This window comes from Indicator indicator, chromosome 12 (assembly GCF_027791375.1).
Source record: "Indicator indicator isolate 239-I01 chromosome 12, UM_Iind_1.1, whole genome shotgun sequence".
Taxonomy (NCBI): domain Eukaryota; kingdom Metazoa; phylum Chordata; class Aves; order Piciformes; family Indicatoridae; genus Indicator; species Indicator indicator.
Window position 1 is genome coordinate 3613863 of NC_072021.1, and position 21402 is coordinate 3635264.

Consider the following 21402-nt stretch of genomic DNA (forward strand, 5'->3'; position numbering starts at 1 on the left):
CAGGCAAAAAACATGAGAAGGAACCAAGTGTCCTCTCTATGTGCCCAAGGTTCTTAACAGCTCTCCTGGCAATGACTCAGTCTTCCTCCTCAAGGCACACAGGACCCAGGGGCTACATCTGAGCACACCTCAGTCAGTGGTTTGAGCTCCTGGGAGAGGAGAAGCAAGAGGGCCCTGGCTGGCAGGGTGGATACCTCTTTTTTTTTCTGCTAAGCAAACCCTTCTGCACCATGCTAATGAAAATGTTTCAGCTCTGCAGTGCTGGGGGACAGGCTGCAGAGGTGTTAGTGATGCACACCTCTAGTGTGAGGTGTCCCTGCCCATGGCAGGGGGGTTGGAACTGGATGATCCTTGAGGTCCCTTCCAACCCTGACAATTCTATGATTCTATGAACTCAAGGAATAGTTCCAGGAAGGAAACCTAGCCACACTTTGTTATCTTTTCACCCAGTCTGGAGGGAAGCAGAAAGAAAGTTGGATGAAAAGGGACTCCTTCTCCACTTTCAGCACTGAAACTCATTACCTGGCACCATAAGTGAAGCCAAAAGGTTGAAGGAATACCAAAAATTATGAGCTGTTTGTTCAGGAAACTCAAGTGCTTAGTCCCATTACAAAGCATCTTAAACCCAAAATATAAACCTTCCAGCTTCAGGTTATTGCCCAACATGAAACTAATAAGGGCAGAAGAAAACATTGTCCCTGCTGCACAAGTTGGTTTGCCTTACTTCCCTGTGTGGTTGATGACCTTGAAGAAGACACAGAGTGTGTCAGCAGTAAGTCACAGATGGCATCAGGTTAGGAGGAGTGTTGACCTGCACCAGGGCAGGGAGGCTCTGCAGAGGGGCTTGGAGAGATTGGACCCACAACCAATGTTACCAGGATGAGCTTCAACAAGGCCAAGTGCCAGGGCCTGCCCTTGGGGCACAACAACCCCAAGCAATGCTCCAGGCTTGGGGCAGTGTGGCTGGAAAGTGCCTGGCAGAAAGGGACCTGGGGGTGCTGATGGCCAAGTGGCTGAAGAGGAGCCAGCAGTGTGCCCAGGTGGCCAAGAAAGCCAAAGGCATCCTGGCTGGGATCAGCAATGCTGTGTCCAGCAGGAGCAGGGAGGGGATTGTCCTCTGGCACTCAGCTCTGGGGAGGTCACACCTGGAGTGTTGTGTCCAGTTTGGGGCAGCTCAATCCAAGAGAGATGTGGAGGTGCTGGAGCCAGGGCAGAGGAGGGCAAGGAAGCTGGGAAGGGCCTGGAGAAGAAATCTGATGAGGAGAGACTGAAGGAGCTGGGGATGGTTAGTGTGAAAGAGAGGAGGCTGAGGGGAGACCTCATTGCTGTCTACAACTCCCTGAAAGGACCTTGTGGAGAGGTTGGTGCTGGTCTCTTCTCACAGGGGATTAGTGACAGAACAAGAGGGAATGGACTCAAGCTGCACCAGGGCAGGCTTAGACTGGGCAGCAGGAAAATTTTTTTCCCATCAAGAGTGGTCAGGGATTGGAATGTGTTGCCCAGGGAGGTGGTGGAGTCCCCAAGCCTGGATGTGTTTAAAGGTGGTTTGGATGTGGTGCTTGGGGATGTGGTTCAGGGGTGAGCCTTGTGGAGCAGGGTTAATGGTTGGACTTGGTGTTCCTGAGGATCCTGAATGATTCTGTGATTCTGATTCTCAAGAGTATGTTTCTGGCTGCTACCTTAAAGACTATGCTGGAATAGGGAGAGCATTAGTCCAGTCAGAAGGGGCAATGAAGGTTTTCTGTTCTTTGATCTGGAGAAGAGAGGGTAGAGCCCACAATTCTCATTGCTTAATTTTTCCATGGTACTTCTGATGAAAAGTCAAAGAATGATCCAAGAAGGCTCAGGCTGGTGTGATCCAGAGTGCATGTTGTAGAAAGCATAGCATAGAATAGAAAGCTGCATAAAATATTTTTAATCAGATTTTCTAGGTAATTCCAGCTTTGATTACTACAATGATGCCAAGCATTGAACTCCAAAGGCTCTGTTGATTAAATTGATATAGGAAGTCCAGCATAATTTATCAGCACTCTTCTATACAAATGACTCAAACTGCTGCCTACTGCCAGCCTTTTAAAGTCATAAAACCCAAACCACAAGAGCTCTCTTATTAATGAAATATGGTAATGACTAAATTTAGTTTAAAAAAAAATAAATTAATAATCTGACAGACTCTGCAGGATGCACACCAGAGGTTTCTTCCTCCCTAGAGACAGAGTTTAATTTGGTATATGCTTAAGGTTTAAGGAAATAGGATATTTGTATGCAAATTGAGCACTGGGCTCTCTGTTGCTTTTATATTCTACTTAAAGAAAGTGGAAGCTGTACCCTGAGCAAAGTCCTGCAACTGATTGCTGAGGTCTTCTCCTCAGCCCTGGGGAAATCCATTCACATGCCCACATTCAAGGTGCCACCCTGGCAGACCAACTCAGAGCTGCTGCCAAAGCACAGCTTGGTTCAGGATGCTGCAGAGAGCTGGCAAAGACTCAGTGCACACAAAAACCTTGTCAGAAACAGAGGTGTTTGACTGGGCTCTTGGGATTTGTTTGCTTTCTGCCTTTGGCCTTTGCTTCCAAAAATGGATTTGTCAGCCTTGCAGGGGCCTGTGAAAGGCTGAGGGCAGACCTGATGAATTGTTGTTGTTTGATGCGAGCTGTGGCAGCCCCCATGGGCCTGAAGCTCAGTGTGGACTCGTGGCAGGGGATGTGTCAGTCAGTGCAGCTGGAACTGAGTTCCTGGGCTGGCTTGCCCAGGGCAGCCCACAAGGCTGTCTGTGCTCAGACTCACCTCTACCCTCTCTGGACTTGTCACTGCACTGGTGGGAGGACTGTGCCCAAACTTCTGAGAGCAGCCACACATGCCCACTTGATGAGATAAAAACCTCCAAAACATACCAAACCTTGGCTCAGCTATTCCTAGGTAGTCACCACAAGCAATATCCACAGAAGCCATGCAAGGGACCAGGGCTGTCAGCACCAAACTGCATCCTTCTATCACTCTGCCACCCGAGGCAGGGATTTAGTTATGCAAGGAAGAGGCAGGCACACCACAAAGGATGGCGCAGCACAGATAATGACTGAAATAGTAAACAACATCACCACATGCATCCAACCCGAGTGCAGCTCTCTCATGGAAGGGAAATGCACCTCCACAAGGTGAAAACCTCCCACAAACTTCTGCTTCTGCCAAAAGCAGTTGGCCTGTCTGTTTTAAGCAGCTTAATCTACCTCCTGACAGAACAAGAGCTTGCTCAGCACGAGCCAGCAAGGAAATGACAAACAGTACTCTTCAAAGGCAGAGGACTAGGATCAGGGTAGGCAGTGGATTAAGATAAGGGTAGGCAGAGGACTGGGATGAGGGTAGGCAGAGGACTGGGATGAAGATAGGCAGAGGACTGGGATGAGGGTAGGCAAAGGACTGGGATGAGGGTAGGAAGAAGACTGGGATGAGGGTAGGCAGAACTGACTGGGATGAGGGTAGGCAGAGAACTGGGATGAGGGTAGGCAGAACTGACTGGGATGAGGGTAGGCAGAGGACTGGGATGAGGGTAGGCAGAACTGACTGGGATGAGGGTAGGCAGAGAACTGGGATGAGGGTAGGCAGAACTGACTGCAGACATCCAAAAGAGGAGGGCCACAGGAGGTCCAGTAACAATGTAGTGAGCTCAAGTTCAATCATTTCTTCAGGGATGCCTTCCTGCCAGAGTCACTGCCTCAGATCAACCAGAAGATCATGCTCTTGCACCTGCAGCAGGGAGCATGGTTTCTTTCTGCTACCTACTCTGCTGTTCGGAGATTTGGGGCTTTAAACCTCCAACCCAGGTGCAGAAGAACAGAGAAAACCCCATGGACATTTTCAGAGCTCAGCCACTTTAACTTGCAGAGTTTGAGAGTGAAAGCATCAGCCTCCTGATAAAAGCAGAGACAAAAAAGAAAGCAATCAAGGAAATGAATTCCTGGCTGGTTCGCAGCATCCGTTCCATATGTCCAGGAATACATAAGACTAATTGCATTTCCACTGACGTCACTCTAATCAACCAGCAGTTTACCCAGCTCAATGTGTTCCCCTCTGCCTCACTAGGAGATGCACATTAACCTTCAACAGGACTTCTAAACAGATTTCACTTCATTAATGCAATACCTCCTCTCCTTCCTATAAAGACATTCGTGGCTTGGGTATCGAAACTGAATGTAATCACAGCATAGAATCACAGAATTGTCAGGGTTGGAAGGGACCTCAAGGATCAGCCAGTTCCAACCCCCCTGCCATGGGCAGGGACACCTCACACTACAGCAGGTTGCTCACAGCCACATCCAGCCTGGCTGCAAAAACCTCCAGGGATGAGGCTTCCACCACCTCCCTGGGCAACCTGTGCCAGTGTCTCACCACTCTCATGGGGAAAAACTTCTTCCTAACATCCAATCTGAATCTCCCCATTTCTAGTTTTGCTCCATCCCCCCCAGTCCTATCACTCCCTGACACCCTCAAAAGTCCCTCCCCAGCTTTCTTGGAGCCCCCTTCAGATACTGGAAGGCCACAAGAAGGTCTCCTCAGAGCCTTCTCTTCTCCAGACTGAACAACCCCAACTCTCTCAGTCTGTCTCCAGAGCAGAGCAGCTCCAGCCCTCTGCTCATCCTCATGGCCCTTCTCTGGACACCTTCCAGCACCTCCAGATCTTTCCTGTACCAGGGGCTCCAGAACTGGACACAGAGCTCCAGGTGTGGTCTCCCCAGAGTGGAGCAGAGGGGGAGAATCCCCTCCCTGGCCCTGCTGCCCAGCATGCTGGACTCTTAGTGGGTTTCTTCCCTTGAACAAGCATTCCTGTAAAGGTTGCTCATCTTACAATCAGCTATCTGTTTTCTCACAACTATTCCATGTAATCCCAGTGGATTTTTTATCCAACTGAAGGCCTTGCTAAGAAAAAAACAAAAAAAGAAACACACCATTTTACAGAAGTTTGCAATTTATTAATTGATAACTGTCATGATAAGAAGAGACAGCTGTGTCATTATAGAGTCACAGAATGCTTTGGGTTGGAAGGGACCTCCAAATCCCATCCAGTCCAACTCCTCTGCAGGCAGCAGGGACATCCTCAACTAGATCAGGTTGCTCACAGCCCTGTCCAGCCTCACTTTGAATATCTCCAGGGATGGAGCCCCACCACCTCCCTGGGCAACCTGTTCCAGTGTTCCACCACCCTCATGGGGCAGAACTTGTTCCTCACATCCAATCTAAATCTGCTCTGCTCTAGTTTGAAGCCATTGTCCCTCATCCTGTCCCTGCAGCCCTTTGCAAACAGTCCCTCTGCAGCCTTCTTGTAGCCCCCTTCAGGTACTGGCAGGTTGCTATTAGGTCTCCTTGGAGCCTTCTCTTCTCCAGGCTGAACACCCCCAGCTCCCTCAGCCTGTCCTCATAGCAGAGCTGCTCCAACCCCCTGATCATATTTGTGGCCCTCCTCTGGACCTGCTCCATCAGCTCCATGTCCTTGCTGTGTGGAGGGCTCCAGAGCTGGACACAGCACTGCTGGTGAGGTCTCTCCAGAGCATAGCAGAAGAGCAGAACCATCTGCTGGCCACTCTGCTTTAGATGCAGCCCAGGCTGCCATTGGCCTTGTGGGCTGCCAGTGCCCATTGCTGGCTCATGCATGATGCTGGACAAGTGATGCAAGCTGTTTACTGCCATTGCCTTGATTCCTGTGCTCTGTGAAAAACCCCTAGTGTGCTTTTTGGGGATATTAAGGAAAAATTGGGCATCTAAGGGGATGAGAGCTTAAAGACACCCCCAGAAATCCTTCTGTTGTGTGACAGTGAATGCATGGACTGCCCAAAAAAAATGCTTACAAGAAATTTTTATCCCTCCAATGACTTGTCAAAAGGTTTTTTTTTTTTAAAACAAAAACCATGAATAAACCCAGGGATATGTGGCAGAGTCTGTGGATGACTCCTCCTCTCTGCAACACAGCAAGCACAAACCTGGCTCTTTGTACTCAGAACAGAAAGCAGAGGTAACCTGGGCTGTGGTATACCAAGGAATCCATCCTCTGTGCACAAAACCTTCCTGATCTGTCACCTACAGGTGAGTGATGAGGCTCTTTGCAAGCTGCCTTATTTACTGTGTGATTTAAATTCATGTGGTACTTCATCTTGTAATCTAACTGAAGAGGGTCTGAAGCATGAATTGGAGAAGGGAGGTGGGATAAGGTCCTGAACTGCAGAAACCAACCTGGGTTGGTGCCTGGTGAGGAGGAGTTCTTCAAGGAATTCTCCAGAAGCCATTCCTGAAGCCAGTAACTGTTATGCTAGTCAGAGCTCTCTCTCTAGATGAGTTACAGGCAGAATGTAGCTGTTGAGAAGGTCCTTCAGGCAAGATGCATTTTGTTCATGCTCCTGATCAGAGTCTCTGCTCTATCATGTCTAAAATGCATCCAGGTGTTCAGGTTCTTCAACATGAGGAGAAACTTCTTTACAGTGAGGGTGACAGAGCCCTGGAGCAGGCTGCCCAGAGAGGTTGTGGAGTCTCCTTCTGTGGAGACTTTCCAAACCCCTGCAATCCTGTGTCCAGTTTGGAGCTCCCCAGCTCAAGAGAGACAGAGACCTGCTGGAGAGAGTCCAAGGGAGAGCCAGGAGGATGCTTAGGGGACTTGAGCATCTCCCCTGTGAAGAGAGACTGAGAGCCCTGGGGCTGTTTAGTCTGGAGAAGAGAAGGCTGAGAGGGATATGATCAATGTCTATCAATAGCTGAGGGGTGGGGGTCAAGGGGAGGGGGCCAGGCTCTTTCCAGTGGTGCACAGTGAGGGTGCCAGAGCCCTGGAGCAGGCTTCCCAGAGAGGTTGTGGAGTCTCCTTCTCTGGAGACTTTCCAAGCCCACCTGGATGCATTCCAGTGCAGACTCCCCTGGGTGATGCTGCTCTGGCAGGGGGGTTGGACCGGATGATCTCTGGAAGTCCCTTCCAACCTCTGTGATTGTGCTGAAGAAAATACTGTTCAGGCCCTGAGCTGAGCCTTTTGTCTTGGGTCAGTCATTTATTTCTTGCTGGTCTTGAAGAAGGTAATGAAATGGATGTGATCCACTCCAAGAGCAAATACCCTGACCCTCCTCCAGCTCCAGTCTCAGCTGGATATTCAATGAGGGCACCAATCAGACAAAGGAAGCCTTTGAAAGCAAGATTCACATACTATTTTTTTTTTTATTCATCATGAATCCCAAGTTTCCTCTCCCCTCTTCTCAAGAGCAAGCATCCCCCTAGGAAGTCTCCAGCTGTCACTTGGGAATGTTTTGGGTTTTCTTCAGGCTCACAGCTTTCATTTTTATGAAAGAAGAAAATGTATGCAATAATGATCATGTTTTACAGACATGGGGAGACCTCATTGCTGTCTACAACTACCTGAAGGGAGGCTGTAGCCAGGAGGGGTTTGGTCTCTTCTCCCAGGCAAGCAGCACCAGAACAAGAGGACACAGTCTCAAGTTGTGCAGGAGGAAGTTTAGGCTTGATCTTAGAAAGAAATTTTTCCTAGAAAGAGAAGTTGGCCATGGGAATGTGCTGCCCAGGGAGGTGGTGGAGTCGATGTCCCTGGAGCTGTTTAAGAAGAGCCTGGATGAGGCACTCAGTGCCATGGTCTGGTTGATTAGATAGGGTTGGGTGATCAGTTGGACTTGATGATCTTGGAGGTCTCTTCCAACCTGCCTGATTCTGTGATTCTGTGATCTCCTGCTAAGGGATGGAAATTAGCCACTGGCACCACCCAGCTCTTCCCCAACACACTGCCCAGGTCTGGGCCATGGAGGGGCAGTCACCTAGTGAGCTCAGGAGTTGTCTCCCCAGTGCCACCAGTACTGGACTCTTTGTGGAGATGCTAAAGTCAGCATTACCTGCAAGGAAACCTGACCCAACATCCCAGCTACATCACACTGGCACGACATGGGAAGCAACATTCCTGGTTGGTGTGATGGAGCCTTCAGTGAGCTGGCTGGTCATGGGATCCCAGGATGTTTGGGGGTGGAAGGGACCCCTGAAGATCATCGAATCCACTCCTCCTCCCCCCACCAGAGCAGGACCATAGAATCCAGCACAGGTCACACAAGAACACATCCAGACAGGGCTGGAAAAGCTCCAGAGAAGGAGACTTCAAAATCTCTCTGGGGAGCCTGTTCCAGGGGTCTGTGATCCTCACAGTGAAGAAGTTCTTCCTCATGTTGAGGTGGAACCTCCTGTGCTGGAGTTTCCATCCATTTTCCCTTGTCCTATCCCAGGGCACAAGTGAGCAGAGCCTGTCCCTGTGCCTTCCTTCCTGACCCTCAGCCCTCAGATATTGATAGACATTGATCAGATCCCTCTCAGCCTTCTCCTCTCCAGACTAAACAGCCTCAGGTCTCTCAGCCTTTCCTGATAAGGCAGTGCAAAGTAAAGCTGGAGATCCTTTCTCCTTTGCTCATTCCACATAAAAGCAAAGCAAGCTGATTTTTCCTAGGAAAATACCAGGCCTCATCCCCCAGCTTGGCACTGGGATAACAGTTTCCACTTCCCTGTGACACCAGGCTTTCTAAGGGGGCAGTTTCCCCCTTTCCACAGTTTCAGTTCTCTTTTTCACTTTACAAACTCCCCCTATTGTCATACTTTTCCCCAAAATGAATTTCATTTTTTTCTTAGAATGTCTTTATTTTTCCCCAAAAGGGCCCTTCCATCCCAGTCAAGGGCCCCCCACTTACAGACATCCTCTGTTAATCATCCTCTGTTAACTATGTGGGAAGTGGAGAGAACTGAAAAGCTACAGAAGTGTAAGGCCAAGTTGGATGAGGACTGGAGCAATCTCATCTAGTGGAAGGTGTCCCTTCTAGTGTCAGGGGGGCTGGAACTAGCTGATAGGATGAGGAGCAAAGTGGTTTGAAATGAGAGAAGAGCAGATTTAGACTGGATGTTAGGAAGAAGTTCTGCACCATGAGGGTGCTGGAACACTGCAACAGGTTGCCCAGGGACGTAGCTGAGGCTCCATCCCTGGAGACATTGAAGATCTGGCTGGACCAGGATCTGAGCAACCTGATCTAGTGGAGGGTGTCCCTGCTGACTGCAGAGGGTTGGACCAGATGACCTTGGAAGTCCTTCCCAACCCAAACCATTCTATGAGGTCTCAGAGGGTGTAAAGGTTGCAGGAGTGGAGACAGAGCAGCCTGGAAGGACCCTGCTGTAGGTGTCTGTTGTTTACATGAGCAGTCAGTGCTGAGCTCTGCTCCCTGCTGACTAAGCCAAGATTTCAGTAATCTTCTGACTGGTGGTTAAGCACATTGCCAGACATGATCTTTTGCACAGGGCTTGAAAGAGGCAAGGAAATCATTGTGGCCCAGTTACAAGACATACACCTTGATTCTCTTTTTGCCAGCAGGATAAGTGCACCCTCCTGAGCTCAGTGGGGTGTTTAACCCAGAAATCAAAGAGGCTGTGGCAAAAGTGCTTTTGTTGTGCTTTACAGCAGAAAGAGGCCTCTTCCAGAACATCTTTTCACCCATTAGGATTCAATCCTTTCATTAAAAATCGACTGGGATGCAGGGTTCTGCAGGGTTTGGACTGTATATTCAGAAAAGCCCAGCACCAGGATGTCACAACCAGCAGCTCAGGCTCAGCTTGCCACAAATCACAGAATAACAGAACAGTAGAGCTTGGAAGGGACCTCCAGAGTTCATTCAGTCCAACCCCCCCTGCCAGAGCAGGGTCACCCACAATAGGTCACACAGGAATGCATCCAGGTGGGCTTGGAAAGTCTCCAGAGAAGGAGACTCCACAACCTCTCTGGGCAGCCTGCTCCAGGGCTCTGCCACCCTCACTGTGAAGAAGTTTCTCCTCATGTTGAGCTGAAACCTTCTCTGTTCAAGTTTGTCTCCATTGTTCCTTGGCTTATTCCTGTGCACCACCCAAAAGAGCCTGGCCCCCTCCCCTTGACACCCACCCCTCAGCTATTGATAGACATTGATCAGATCCCTCTCAGCCTTCTCTTCTCCACACTAAACAGCCCCAGGGCTCTCAGGCTCTCTTCACAGCGGAGATGCTCAAGCACATAAAACAGCAGCTCAGAGCCACCCTGGCTGAAAACTGGGGGCCGCTCCATTTACCTCCTTGCCGCACGGCCTCAGAGGAGCTGCCACAACTCGGCAGCGCAGCTATAAAAGGTTCTCAGCCTTCCATTAGCTTTTATTTTTAGCCCCCGGCTGCCGCGGCTGCGGGGAGGGCAGCTCGGGCAGCTCAGGGGCGGCTGGACAGCTCCCGCCGTGCTCCGGACCGGCGCTCCGGGGGACCGGGGCACGGCCAGCTCGGGAGCCCAGGGCGATGCTGCTGCGAGGTGGGGAGCAGGTGGCACATGGAGCTCAGAAATGAAAGCTCCTTAGAATCTTAGAATTGTTGGGGTTGGAAGGCACCTCAAGGATCATCCAGTTCCAACCCCCCTGCCGTGGGCAGGGACACTTCACACTGCATCAGGTTGCTCAGGGCCCCCCTTCTTGTAATGCTTTCAGTTTGAAATCGATGCCTTAAAGATTCATCTCCCAAGTCGGTGGGAAATAATTGCCATTGTCCCAGTTGGTGCTGGTGGAGTCTTGGGGGTGTCTATAAACCCACTGCCATGTGTGGGGAGAGAGGGGAATCCTTCTGTGACACTGTCAGCACATCTGGTGGTGTTCCTCCTTGGTGGCTTAGATAAAGGAAGTGGATTCCCTTTACTCAGGAAGAAGCCATGGTGTGTTCAGAGCTGCTGTTACTGACAGGGATGCTCCCCGACTCACCAGCACCAACTGGACCTGAACAAAATCACAGAATCATAGAATGGGCTGGGTTGGAAGGGACATCTAAAACTCATCCAGTCCAACCCTCTGCAGTCAGCAGGGACATCCTCAACTAGCTCAGGTTGCCCAGAGCCCTGTTGAGCCTCACCTTGAATATCTCCAGGGATGGGGCCCCAACCACCTCCCTGGGCAACCTGTTCCAGTGTTCCATTACCCTCATGGGAAAATGTTGGTTGTGCCCTGGATTTCAGCACCCAGGGGACACTGGAACCTAACTTGGTTCATTTCAATGCTACCACAGCCTCAGACATCACACTGACACAACTGGCTAACAAAACATGCCCTTCAGGGTATGACAAAGGATATGACAAGTTGTAAAACTTCTGTGCCCAAAAGACCTTCTGCTTTATTTCTTCTGACCTTTAATTTCATGTTGTAATATAGAGAAGCATAAAGCCCATGCCAGTGGGGTAAAAATCTGAGATTAATAACCAGCTGAACCAAACCACTCAGGTTTTGAAACTAATATTAGCCTCCAGCCAGCCATATTAATGCCTTTTAATCTTCAGCATAATCACAGAATCCCAGAACGTTAGAGGCTGGAAGGGACCTCCAGAGATCGTCCAGTCCAACCCCCCTGCCAAGAGCAGGATCACCCAGGGGAGTCTGCACAGGAATGCATCCAGGTGGGGTTTGGAAAGTCTCCAGAGAAGGAGACTCCACAACTTCCCTGGGCAGCCTGCTCCAGGGCTCCAGCATCCTCACTGTGCACCACCCAAAAGAGCCTGGCCCCCTCCCCTTGACACCCACCCCTCAGCTATTGATAGACATTGATCAGATCCCTCTCAGCCTTCTCTTCTGCAGACTAAACAGCCCCAGGGCTCTCAGTCTCTCTTCACAGGGGAGATGCTCAAGTCCCCTAAGCATCCTCCTGGCTCTCCCTTGGACTCTCTCCAGCAGGTCTCTGTCTCTTTTGAACTGGGGAGCCCCAAACTGGACACAGGATTGCAGCTGTGGTCTCAGCAGGGCAGAGCAGAGGGGCAGCAGAACCTCCCTAGCCCTGCTGGCCACACTTTTCTTGCTGCACCCCAGGCCACAAGGGCACAGTGCTGCCCCTATAGTATTTGTGTCCAACACAGCAGCACCCCCTCTTAAGCTTTTCTCTCCAAGGCAGTACACCAGTTCTTGAAGTGCAGGGTATTCTACAACCTGATCAGATCTTCTTTTTGGGAAGTTTCCTCTAGATTCTGCACCCTTTACAAGTTACTTTTTACACCTGAAGCACCTCAGTGCTCTGTGATAGAACCCATCTTGTATCCTGTGTATTGTATTGCAACAGCATGCAGTGGTATCTTGTATTCATAGATCCATAGAATGGTTTGGGTTGGAAGGGACCTTCAAGATCATCCAGTTCCAACCCCCCTGCCATGGGCAAGGACATCCTCCACCAGCCCAGGTTGCTCAATGCCTCATCCAACCTGGCCTTGAACAGCTCTAGGGAGGAGGTGTCCAGAACCTCCCTGGGCAACCTGTTCCAGTGTCTCACCACCCTCCCTCTAAAGAACTTCTTCCTACTCTCCAGCCTAAATGTGCCCTCCTCAAGCTTCAATCCATTCCCTCTTGTCCTATCACTGCAAGCCCTTGTCAAAAGCCCCTTCCCATCTCTCCTGTAGCCCCCTTCAGGTACTGGAAGGATGTTCTAAGGTCTCCCTGGAGCCTTCTCTTTTCCAGGCTGAACAGCCCCAACTCTCCCAGCATGTCCTCATAGGGGAGATTCTCCAGCCCTCTAATCATCCTTATGGCCTCCTGTGGACCCTCTCCAGCATCTCCACATCCCTGTCATGCTGGGAGCACCAGAACTGGAGGCAGTGCTGCAGGTGGGGTCTGAGCAGAGCAGAGCAGAGCAGAAGGGCAGAATCCCCTCCCTGTGCTGCTGGCATCTATGGTCTCAAGCCATATGATGTTATTCTAGACTGCACACCTGTGGCTCTTGAAGGAAGAAACTACAGACACACAATAACTAGAGACACATTAGCATTCTGAGATCCATTATGTTCCAAAATGGAGAGAAGTTAAATATTTATTTCCCAGCTACTGATAGTTTATGAGACTATTGTAAGCATCCATAGCTGCTGGCCATGCACACAACCTTCCCTCCCCTCACCTGTGTGGCAAAGTGCTCCCAGCACACAGCCCTGATGACTCCAGCTGCACTCCTCTCCCCACTCTCTCCTTTCTTTTTGCAGGATCCCAAACATTAAAACTAGAGAGCTAAAACATCATCCCAGAGAAAGGCACTATTTGTTTCCACATTTATTCAGACATGAAATCACAGAATCACAGAACTGTCAGGGTTGGAATGGACCTCAAGGATCATCCACTTCCAACCCCCCTGCCATGGCCAGGGACACCTCACACTACAGCAGGTTGCTCACAGCCACATCCAGCCTGGCTGCAAAAACCTCCAGGGATGAGGCTTCCACCACCTCCCTGGGCAACCTCTGCCAGTGTCTCACCACCCTCATGGGGAAGAATTTCTTCCTAACATCCAATCTGAATCTCCCCACTTCTAGCTTTCTCCATATCTGCCTCTTGTAATTCTGCTAACTCCAAAGTGGTTCAACGTGTGAAAATGTTACTTTAAATGCCTGTTAAAAGTTTTAAGCTACTATTTTCCCCTTCTTCAGAAGCCCCTACTAGTGAATTATCACAGTCACATAGAATTAATAAAACTTCCACTTCACAGAGAGTGAGATGTGAAAATGCAGCCAGGGTTTAGCATGGTTAATTTTGCACCACTGTAACTGTCATTTACAGTTGAGTGCACGAGAACAACTGCAAGGTCAGGGTAATCCCAAGCACAAATACAGGTTAGGTGAGGAGTGGCTGGAGAGCAGCCTGGAGGAGAAGGCCTTGGGGGTGTCAGTTGGTGACAAACTCCCCAGGAGCCAGCAGTGGTCCCTGGCAGCCCAGCAGGCAGCTGTGTGCTGAGCTGCATCCAAAGCAGGGAGAGCAGCAGCACAGGGAGGGGATTCTGCCCCTCTGCTCTGCTGAGCAAAAGGGTTTTTTTCCTCAAGTAATTTCCTGTAAAGCACAATAGGAAAGCAAACAGAATGCTGGTGTGGTGGAAAATCTAAGAGTTTGTTTTTGGGATTTACTTGAGGTAATGCTCATAGCTCACACATGGTTTGGAGTAATGCAACCACCCAATATGCATGCAGAGCAAAAATTTGCCACCAGAACAGCATCTATTCTTATATAAACCCTCAATAACAATTCATATCAGACCATAATTGTTCATCTGAGATCACAGAATGTTTGGGGTTGGAAGGGACCTCCAGAGATCATCCAGTCAAGCCCCCCTGCCAGAGCAGCATCACCTAGGGCAGGTCACACAGGAACACATCCAGGTTGGCTTTGAAAGTTTCCAGAGGAGACTCCACAACCTCTCTGGGCAGCCTGCTCCAGGGCTCTGGCACCCTCACCATACAGAAGTGTCTCCTCATGTTGAGGTGGAACCTCCTGTGTTTCAGCTTATACCTATTGTTGCTTGTTCCATCACTGGACACCACAGGAAAGAGACCTTCCTCCTTACACCCACCCCTCAGATATTTATAGATATTGATCAGACCCACTCTCAGCCTTCTCTTCTCCAGACCAACAACCCCAGGGCTCTCAGTGTTTTTTCATGAAGAGATGCTCAAGTCCTGACCTTTCAACCAAAGTAGCTATTTACTCAAGGAGCTTCCTAACTTCATAAGCTAGCAAGAATCACAGAACTGTCAGGGTTGGAGGGGACCTCAAAGATCATCCAGTTCCAACCCCCCTGCCATGGCCAGGGACACCTCACACTACAGCAGGTTGCTCACAGCCACATCCAGCCTGGCTGCAAAAACCTCCAGGCATGAGGCTTCCACCACCTCCCTGGGCAACCTCTGCCAGTGTCTCACAACCCTCATGGGGAAGAATTTCTTCCTAACATCCAATCTGAATCTCCCCATTTCTAGCTTTGCTCCATTTCCCCCAGTCCTATCACTCCCTGACACCCTCAAAAGTCCCTCCCCAGCTTTCTTGGAGCCCCCTTCAGATACTGGAAGGCCACAAGAAGGTCTCCTCAGAGCCTTCTCTTCTCCAGACTGCACAACCCCAACTCTCTCAGGCTGTCTCCAGAGCAGAGCAGCTCCAACCTCTGATCATCCTCATGGCCCTTCTCTGGACACCTTCCAGCACCTCCAGATCTTTCCTGTACTAGGGGCTCCAGAACTGGACACAGAGCTCCAGGTGTGGTCTCCCCAGAGTGGAGCAGAGGGGCAGAATCCCCTCCCTGGCCCTGCTGGCCACACTTCTCTTGCTGCAGCCCAGGCTCTGCTTGGCTCTCTGGGCTGCAAGTGCTCACTGCTGGCTCCTGTTGAGCTTCTCCTCCCCCAGCACCCCCAAGGCCTTTTCTTCAGGGCTGCTCTCCAGCCAGTCCCTGCCCAGCCTGTATCAATGCTTGAGATTGCCCTGACCCAGCTGCAGGACCTTGCACTTGGTCTTGTTGAACCTCATGAGGCTGGCTTGGGCTCAGCTCTGCAGCCTGTCCAGGTCCCTCTGGATGGATCCCTTCCCTCCAGCCTGTCTGCTGCACCACACAGCTTGGTGTGGTTGGCTTAGCATTTATTATCCACATGTATCTAAATTTCTATTCATAACAGTTAGCCTTAAAAATGTAAATATTTGCAACAGAGGAGAAAGAGCAGAGAGCAATGGGCACCTCTGAGCCAGCTTGAAATCTGCCCTGAAAAATCTACAGAAACAGAAGTGGCAAAGTAGGAAAAGTCATAAATCAGGAAATAGAAAATCAGGAAATAGTTAACCATAGAAAATTCAAACCCAGATTTTGCAGAAAAAAAAGAAAACTATTTGAAATGGGGGCTCTGGGATTTAAATGCAGTGGTCTGAAAAGCTGTCAGGCTTTTCTTTGAATCTAAGGCCAGCTGATGCACTCATTTCCCTCTTTCTCCAATATCTTTAGGTTCACTGAACAGCTAAAATATCTGCAGCCCTGCTTTTGTGGAGCCGATGTGAAAAGGCTGCATTCAGCTGAAGGCAAAAGAAATAATAAGCACCCTGGAAGAAAAAAGGGGAAACAAATGTTCAAAAAAGCTTTCAGGTCACATTAAAACTAAGTGGAACTTCCTGGCAGGCAGGGAAAGAGGGGCATCTTCTCCAGTGCTGTCACTATTTCAGATACTGCAGGCTAAGTGTATTGCATTCAATTGTGTTCTATTTTAGGGTGTCAGGTAGGGATAGGACTGGAGGGAATGGAGCAAAACTAGAAGTGGGGAGATTCAGATTGGATGTTAGGAAGAAATTCTTCCCCATGAGGGTGGTGAGACACTGGCACAGGTTGCCCAGGGAGGTGGTGGAAGCCTCATCCTTGGAGGTTTTTGCAGCCAGGCTGGATGTGGCTGTGAGCAACCTGCTGTAGTGTGAGGTGTCCCTGCCCATGGCAGGGGGGTTGGGACTGGCTGAGCCTTGAGGTCCCTTCCAACCCTGACAATTCTATGACTCTATGATTAAACCAGTAGCAAGAGACAGTTCAACTAAAGCAGCCTTTCCTCAGTGGTGAAATGTGTATTTATAGGACATGGAGCATTTTAGACACCATTTCTAGGACATAAATGCCAACCCAAGCCTTTTTTATTACACTGATTGAATCTATTTAATGAGCTGTCCTACAATGGAGGCCACCCCTGCATTTTTCACTTCCTTCTGGAGGGAATTTCAGTAGTTAGCAAAGAAGCCTGGGTCTAATCTGCTTCCGTCTGCAATCACTTGAAAAATGCTGCTTGGCAAGCAGCTCTGCCGTCAGACAGAGACTGGTATCTCACACCAGGAAGGCTGAGGAGGCTGAGAATCACATCTACATAACCCCAAGCGAGGGACCAGCTCTTTTTATTCTTGTGACACGTTTGCAAACCCTGTGACAGTGGCAAGGGCGGCTCTGGGAAAGCCTCTTTTCCTGCAGTGCTACCCAAGGGATTGAGAAAAGACTGTCAAAGGCAGCAGAGGAACTAAGGGCTTAATACACCTCCATCTCACCCAGCCTTTTCCCTGGCTGAATAATCAGGTATGGAGCCACCTCTGGGTCTGGTGGTAACCCACTAGAGCTGTGCCCCGAGGGTCAATGCTTCACTCTAACCCTCGCAGAGAACAGAAGTCTTGCAAGTACCTGATAGCAGCTGTCTGAAAGGTTCCAGCTCTCTGCCAGGCAGACCAAGACACCACTGACAAACAATTATCTAACCAACAAGGAGCAGCAGTGGCAAGAACAGCCGACTCCTTTATCAAGCAGCAGCCAGATAGGATGAAACAAGATTTCCAGAGCAGCATGGGCAGGGGCCAGGAGGCCTTGCTGGAGCAAACCATTCAGTGCTGCAGGCAGCCCCAGCCTCACACACACTGCTCTGAAGTTTGGAGGGAAACCCCCCCTCACTCCAAGCACCTTCACTCATCACCTTTTCATGCCTCAGACTGCTCTTTTTGCTAAAGACTTTGCTGACTCCCCCTTGTATTTCTTACCCCCGATGCCCTACCCCTTAAACACAGACATGAATCATTCCCCACTTTAGGCAGAGGCTAAACCGCAGCCTTCGCTCGCCGGGGGGGAAGCTGCTGCGGGTTAGCAGCGGGGAAGGCTGGAGCCGCTGAGCATTAGCTGCTGCTAACATGATTCCTCGGAGGAGTAGCTCCGAAATACGCCTCGGCCGCTGCTGCGGGCACCCCTTCTGCGGAGCATCAGCAGCCCACGCTGCCCCTGCAGCCCGTTCCGATCGCCGCAGGGTGGAAGAATCCCTGGGGTGGGGGTCGGGGGCAGCCGAGAGGCGCTTACCAGGTACCAAACGCCGAGGATGATGGTGCCAGTGCGGACATGGCAGCAGAGGCAGCAACTGTTGGAGTAGAATCGCGCCCAGGGAGAGCTCAGCATCTCCGCAGCTTCTCCGCGCTCCGCGCCGCTTCGGACTTCTGGCCGCGGCGCTCCGCGGAGGCGGGACCGGGGCCGGGGCCGCCCCTGCTGGCGGGCGGGACCGAGAGCGGAGGGACGCAGCCCAGGCGGCGGCGGGCGGGGGTGAAGTCGCCGCCGGCTCCCCCGGCAGTAGCTGCACCGCTGCGGACCGCGATGCTGCCCTCAGCCCGTCATGGCCAAGGGGCATCGGCAGCGACCAAACGCCTGAAGGACCCCGGAGGTCGCTGGCAAAATGCGAAGCTGAGGGCATTCAGCGAGCTGCCAACCTGGCCTTGTCTCTTTCAGGCTTGGTTTTAGGCAGAAGTTCTTCCCAGAAAGAGAGACTGCCCATTGGAATGGGCTGCCCAGGGAGGGGGTGGGGTCGATGTCCCTGGAGGTGTTGAAGAAGAGACTGGATGAGGCACTTAGTGCCATGGTCTGGTTGATTAGATAGGACTGGGTGATCGGTTGGACTTGATCTTGGAGATCTCTTCCAACTTGGTTGATTCTGTGATGATTTTGTCCCGGCGTGTGGCAGAGGACGGAACGATGCCACCCTCCTGCCGCTGCCACCCACCCTGCCCGGAGCTGGCGGTGCCCGGACCAGCCCCATGGCAGTGCTGCCCTAGCAAAGCATCCAGCAGCTCTTGACTGGCAAACCAGCGGAAGCAAAACTCCATTTCAATACGAAAGAGATCTTGGAACGCTTTGGATTTGTCCCAACTTCTGAACCCAGGAGCATTTTTCCTTTCGCAGTGCACTCCTAACCCGCTCCCAAAGTCGCTGCTAGTAAGGAGGCTGGAATTGCCCTGTGCAAACTTCGTCGTCACCACCACCACCCTGATAATGGGGGAGGGATGAGGGGGAAGCAGCCTTAGGAGGAAGGACCCAACGCTGCGTTTTCAAGCACTGAGGCAGGTAGAAGCTAAGCATTGTACCAAACGTATTTAATCCTTTGATGCTTGTATCACTCTCTAGGGGAAACAATGAAGAAAACTACCAGGAGGTCCATGTGCCCAGCCTGACGTTAAGAACAGTTTATTTAGTGCCATCTAACTTGGCTTCCTACCAACTTGGCTTCCTACCCACAATTTATATAATGCTGAAAAGAACTTGAATGTTTCCCTTCATGGCTGCTTTGGGGCTCTTCTTTATTTCATACAAACGTCTGCACAGAACAGGAACTCCAAGATAAAAGCCAGCTTGGCAAGGAGGAACATAGCCAGTCATGCTTTATCCCTACTTGTAAAGCTGCACCTGAGAAGGAAGAATAAGCTGCAGTAGTACAGGTTGGGAGGTGATCTGCTGGAGAGCAGCCCTGTGGAGAAGGACCTGGGAGTGTTGGTGGACAACAAGTTCTGGAATATTGCATCCAGTTCTGGGCTCCCCAGTTCAAGAGGGACCGGGATCTGCTGGAGAGAGTCCAAGGGAGGGCTCCAAGGATGCTGAAGGGATGTGTCCTATGAGGAGAGGCTGAGAGCTCTGGGACTGTTTAGTCTGGAGAAGACTGAGAGGGGATCTGATCAATGTCTATCAATATCTGAGGGCTGTGGGTCAGGAAGGAAGGGACAGGCTCTGCTCAGTTGTGCCCTGGGATAGGACAGGGGGCACTGGATGGAAACTACAGCACAGGAGGTTCCACCTCAACATGAGGCAGAACTTTAGTGTAAGGGTCACAGAACACTGGAACAGGCTGCCCAGAGAGGTTGTGGAGTCTCCTTCTCTGGAAACTTTCCAGCCCTGTCTGGATGTGTTCCTGTGTGACCTGCTCTAGATTCTATTGTCCTGCTCCGGCAGGGGGGTTGGACTCAAAGGTCTTCAGAGGTCCTTCCAACCCCTAACATCTTGTGATCCTGTGACTCTAAATCACATGTTGTGTTTTCCAGTTTGATATTCAGGAATGACACTGAAATTCTAGCAAAAGGAAACATCCATATTGCCAAACCAAGCAGTAGGGAGACCAAAGGTCTGGTCTGCCTCATTGATATCCTCAGCAAACCTTCTCCTTTAAGACCAGAAAGTCAGAAAGTTAGAAACTAACCCTTTGCACATACACCTTGTAAGTGTCTGTGGCAGATAAGAGCATCTGCCTCATGAGGGTTATCTGACCAAGGACCTGAGTGTTTCAAAGCAAAAGGGATAACAGATAAAAGGGGACACAGAGATAAAAACCCTGGTAGAAAAGGGACAATGGAGGCAATGCCAAAGACTGAAAGTCTCTGGTTACTGATTGAAGAGCTCCATTGAAGAGCTCCAGGTCCTGCTTTGCAGGTGGTCAGCTGGACTTTGTAACTGATAAAACAGGCAAACAAGTGCAACATGAGAATTCAGGATATTTGAGGGGGACTCTGCAAAACTTAGGAAGGAATGACAGGAGGAATGGGCTCAGGAAGGAGAAAAAGTGGGGATCAGACAGAAAGGGTTATGAGAGGGGTCAGCTATGTGTCTGACTGCCTCATCTGAGCCTCCTTCCTCATCGCCCTCTCTTCCTCTGTAGCCTTTCTTTTAACTCTCTGTGCAGTCTCACTCTCCCCAGTGTGTGTGGGGGCTGCAGGGAGTAAGTGGCAGCTATGGGGGGGATCAGCATGGCTTAGGTACATCAGAGGCTCAGTGCTGGCAGCTGGGGTGGGACCCTGGGTCACAGCCTGAGTGCCTAGGGCTGGCTGCTGGGAGGGTGAGAGCTGGTGTCTGCCCCAAACCATGCCCGTGTGTTATCCACTTGCAAACTTCATGCTGGACCATCCCCTCTGGCCTTGGGTCTTCTGTGAGTCCCACATGCAGGAGACACAGCTGAAGGCAACACCTCTTGTGGCCCTCTGTGTTGGCATCTCCGTCAGTGTCCTGGCCCCGCAAAAGGCAAGGCAGCAGCAGCAACTACCAGCCTGGATTGGGCACAAGCTGGGCTCCAGCATCCAGACAGGATGAGCCCCAGGCTCTGGAGCTTCTACAGGCAGCAAGTAGCTGCTTATAACATCCTGCAGCTCTTCTCTCTGAGAGGAGAAATTACTGCATGTCTCCTTTCTGCTTATGATTTCCCATCAATGGCTTTAACCTGGATATCCTCAGAAGAGAAAGGAAGGCAGAATGAGAATCATACAATCATAGAATTGTTAGGGTTGGAAGGGACCTCAAGGATCATCTAGAAGGTGAATGCTAATTACTTCAGAGCAGTTTCCTGTGTAATTATTAAGTCCACTCAAAAAACCTGATGGGGAAGATCAGGAAGCTTAAGGCTTCGTTTCACACTCCTGGTTTTTACCCAAGTCTAGAAGTCCAGGAAGGTATAAAGGCAGAGTTTAGAGAAATGATGAAGTCTGCTTCCAGTGTGGAATAAAACAGGACTGCTGCCCCAATTCCAAAGGGGTTCCAGAGGTCACTTATGCCTCTGGTTTGTTTAACAAGCAGAGAACAGGATTTCCCTGCAGCACATTACAACTCAGAAGACATCATGGAAGCCTCCTGGAAAGGCATCATGATGACACAGCTTGGTGTGCATAGAGCTAACCAAATTCTCATGGTTCAGTACCAATCATAGAATCCTAGAATGGCTCAGGTTGGAAGGAACCTCAGACATTGTCTACTCCAACCTCCCTGCCATGGGCAGGGACAACTCTCAGCTAGACTCAGCTGCTCAAGGCCTCCTGGAG

The 21402-nt window shown here is 50.6% G+C and overlaps 1 protein-coding gene across 1 annotated transcript in view; it reads right to left on the reverse strand.

Annotated features, from left to right (window-relative positions):
* The window catches only part of LAPTM4B (lysosomal protein transmembrane 4 beta), a 53808-nt gene extending 36013 nt beyond the window's left edge, over positions 1 to 17795 (reverse strand). Inside the window, exon 1 of the mRNA XM_054385506.1 lies at positions 17642 to 17795. Coding sequence (XP_054241481.1) covers positions 17642 to 17737 — 96 coding nt within the window. The 5' untranslated portion in view covers positions 17738 to 17795. The remainder of the gene's footprint in view (positions 1 to 17641) is intronic.
* Between the last annotated feature and the right edge of the window lie 3607 nt (positions 17796 to 21402).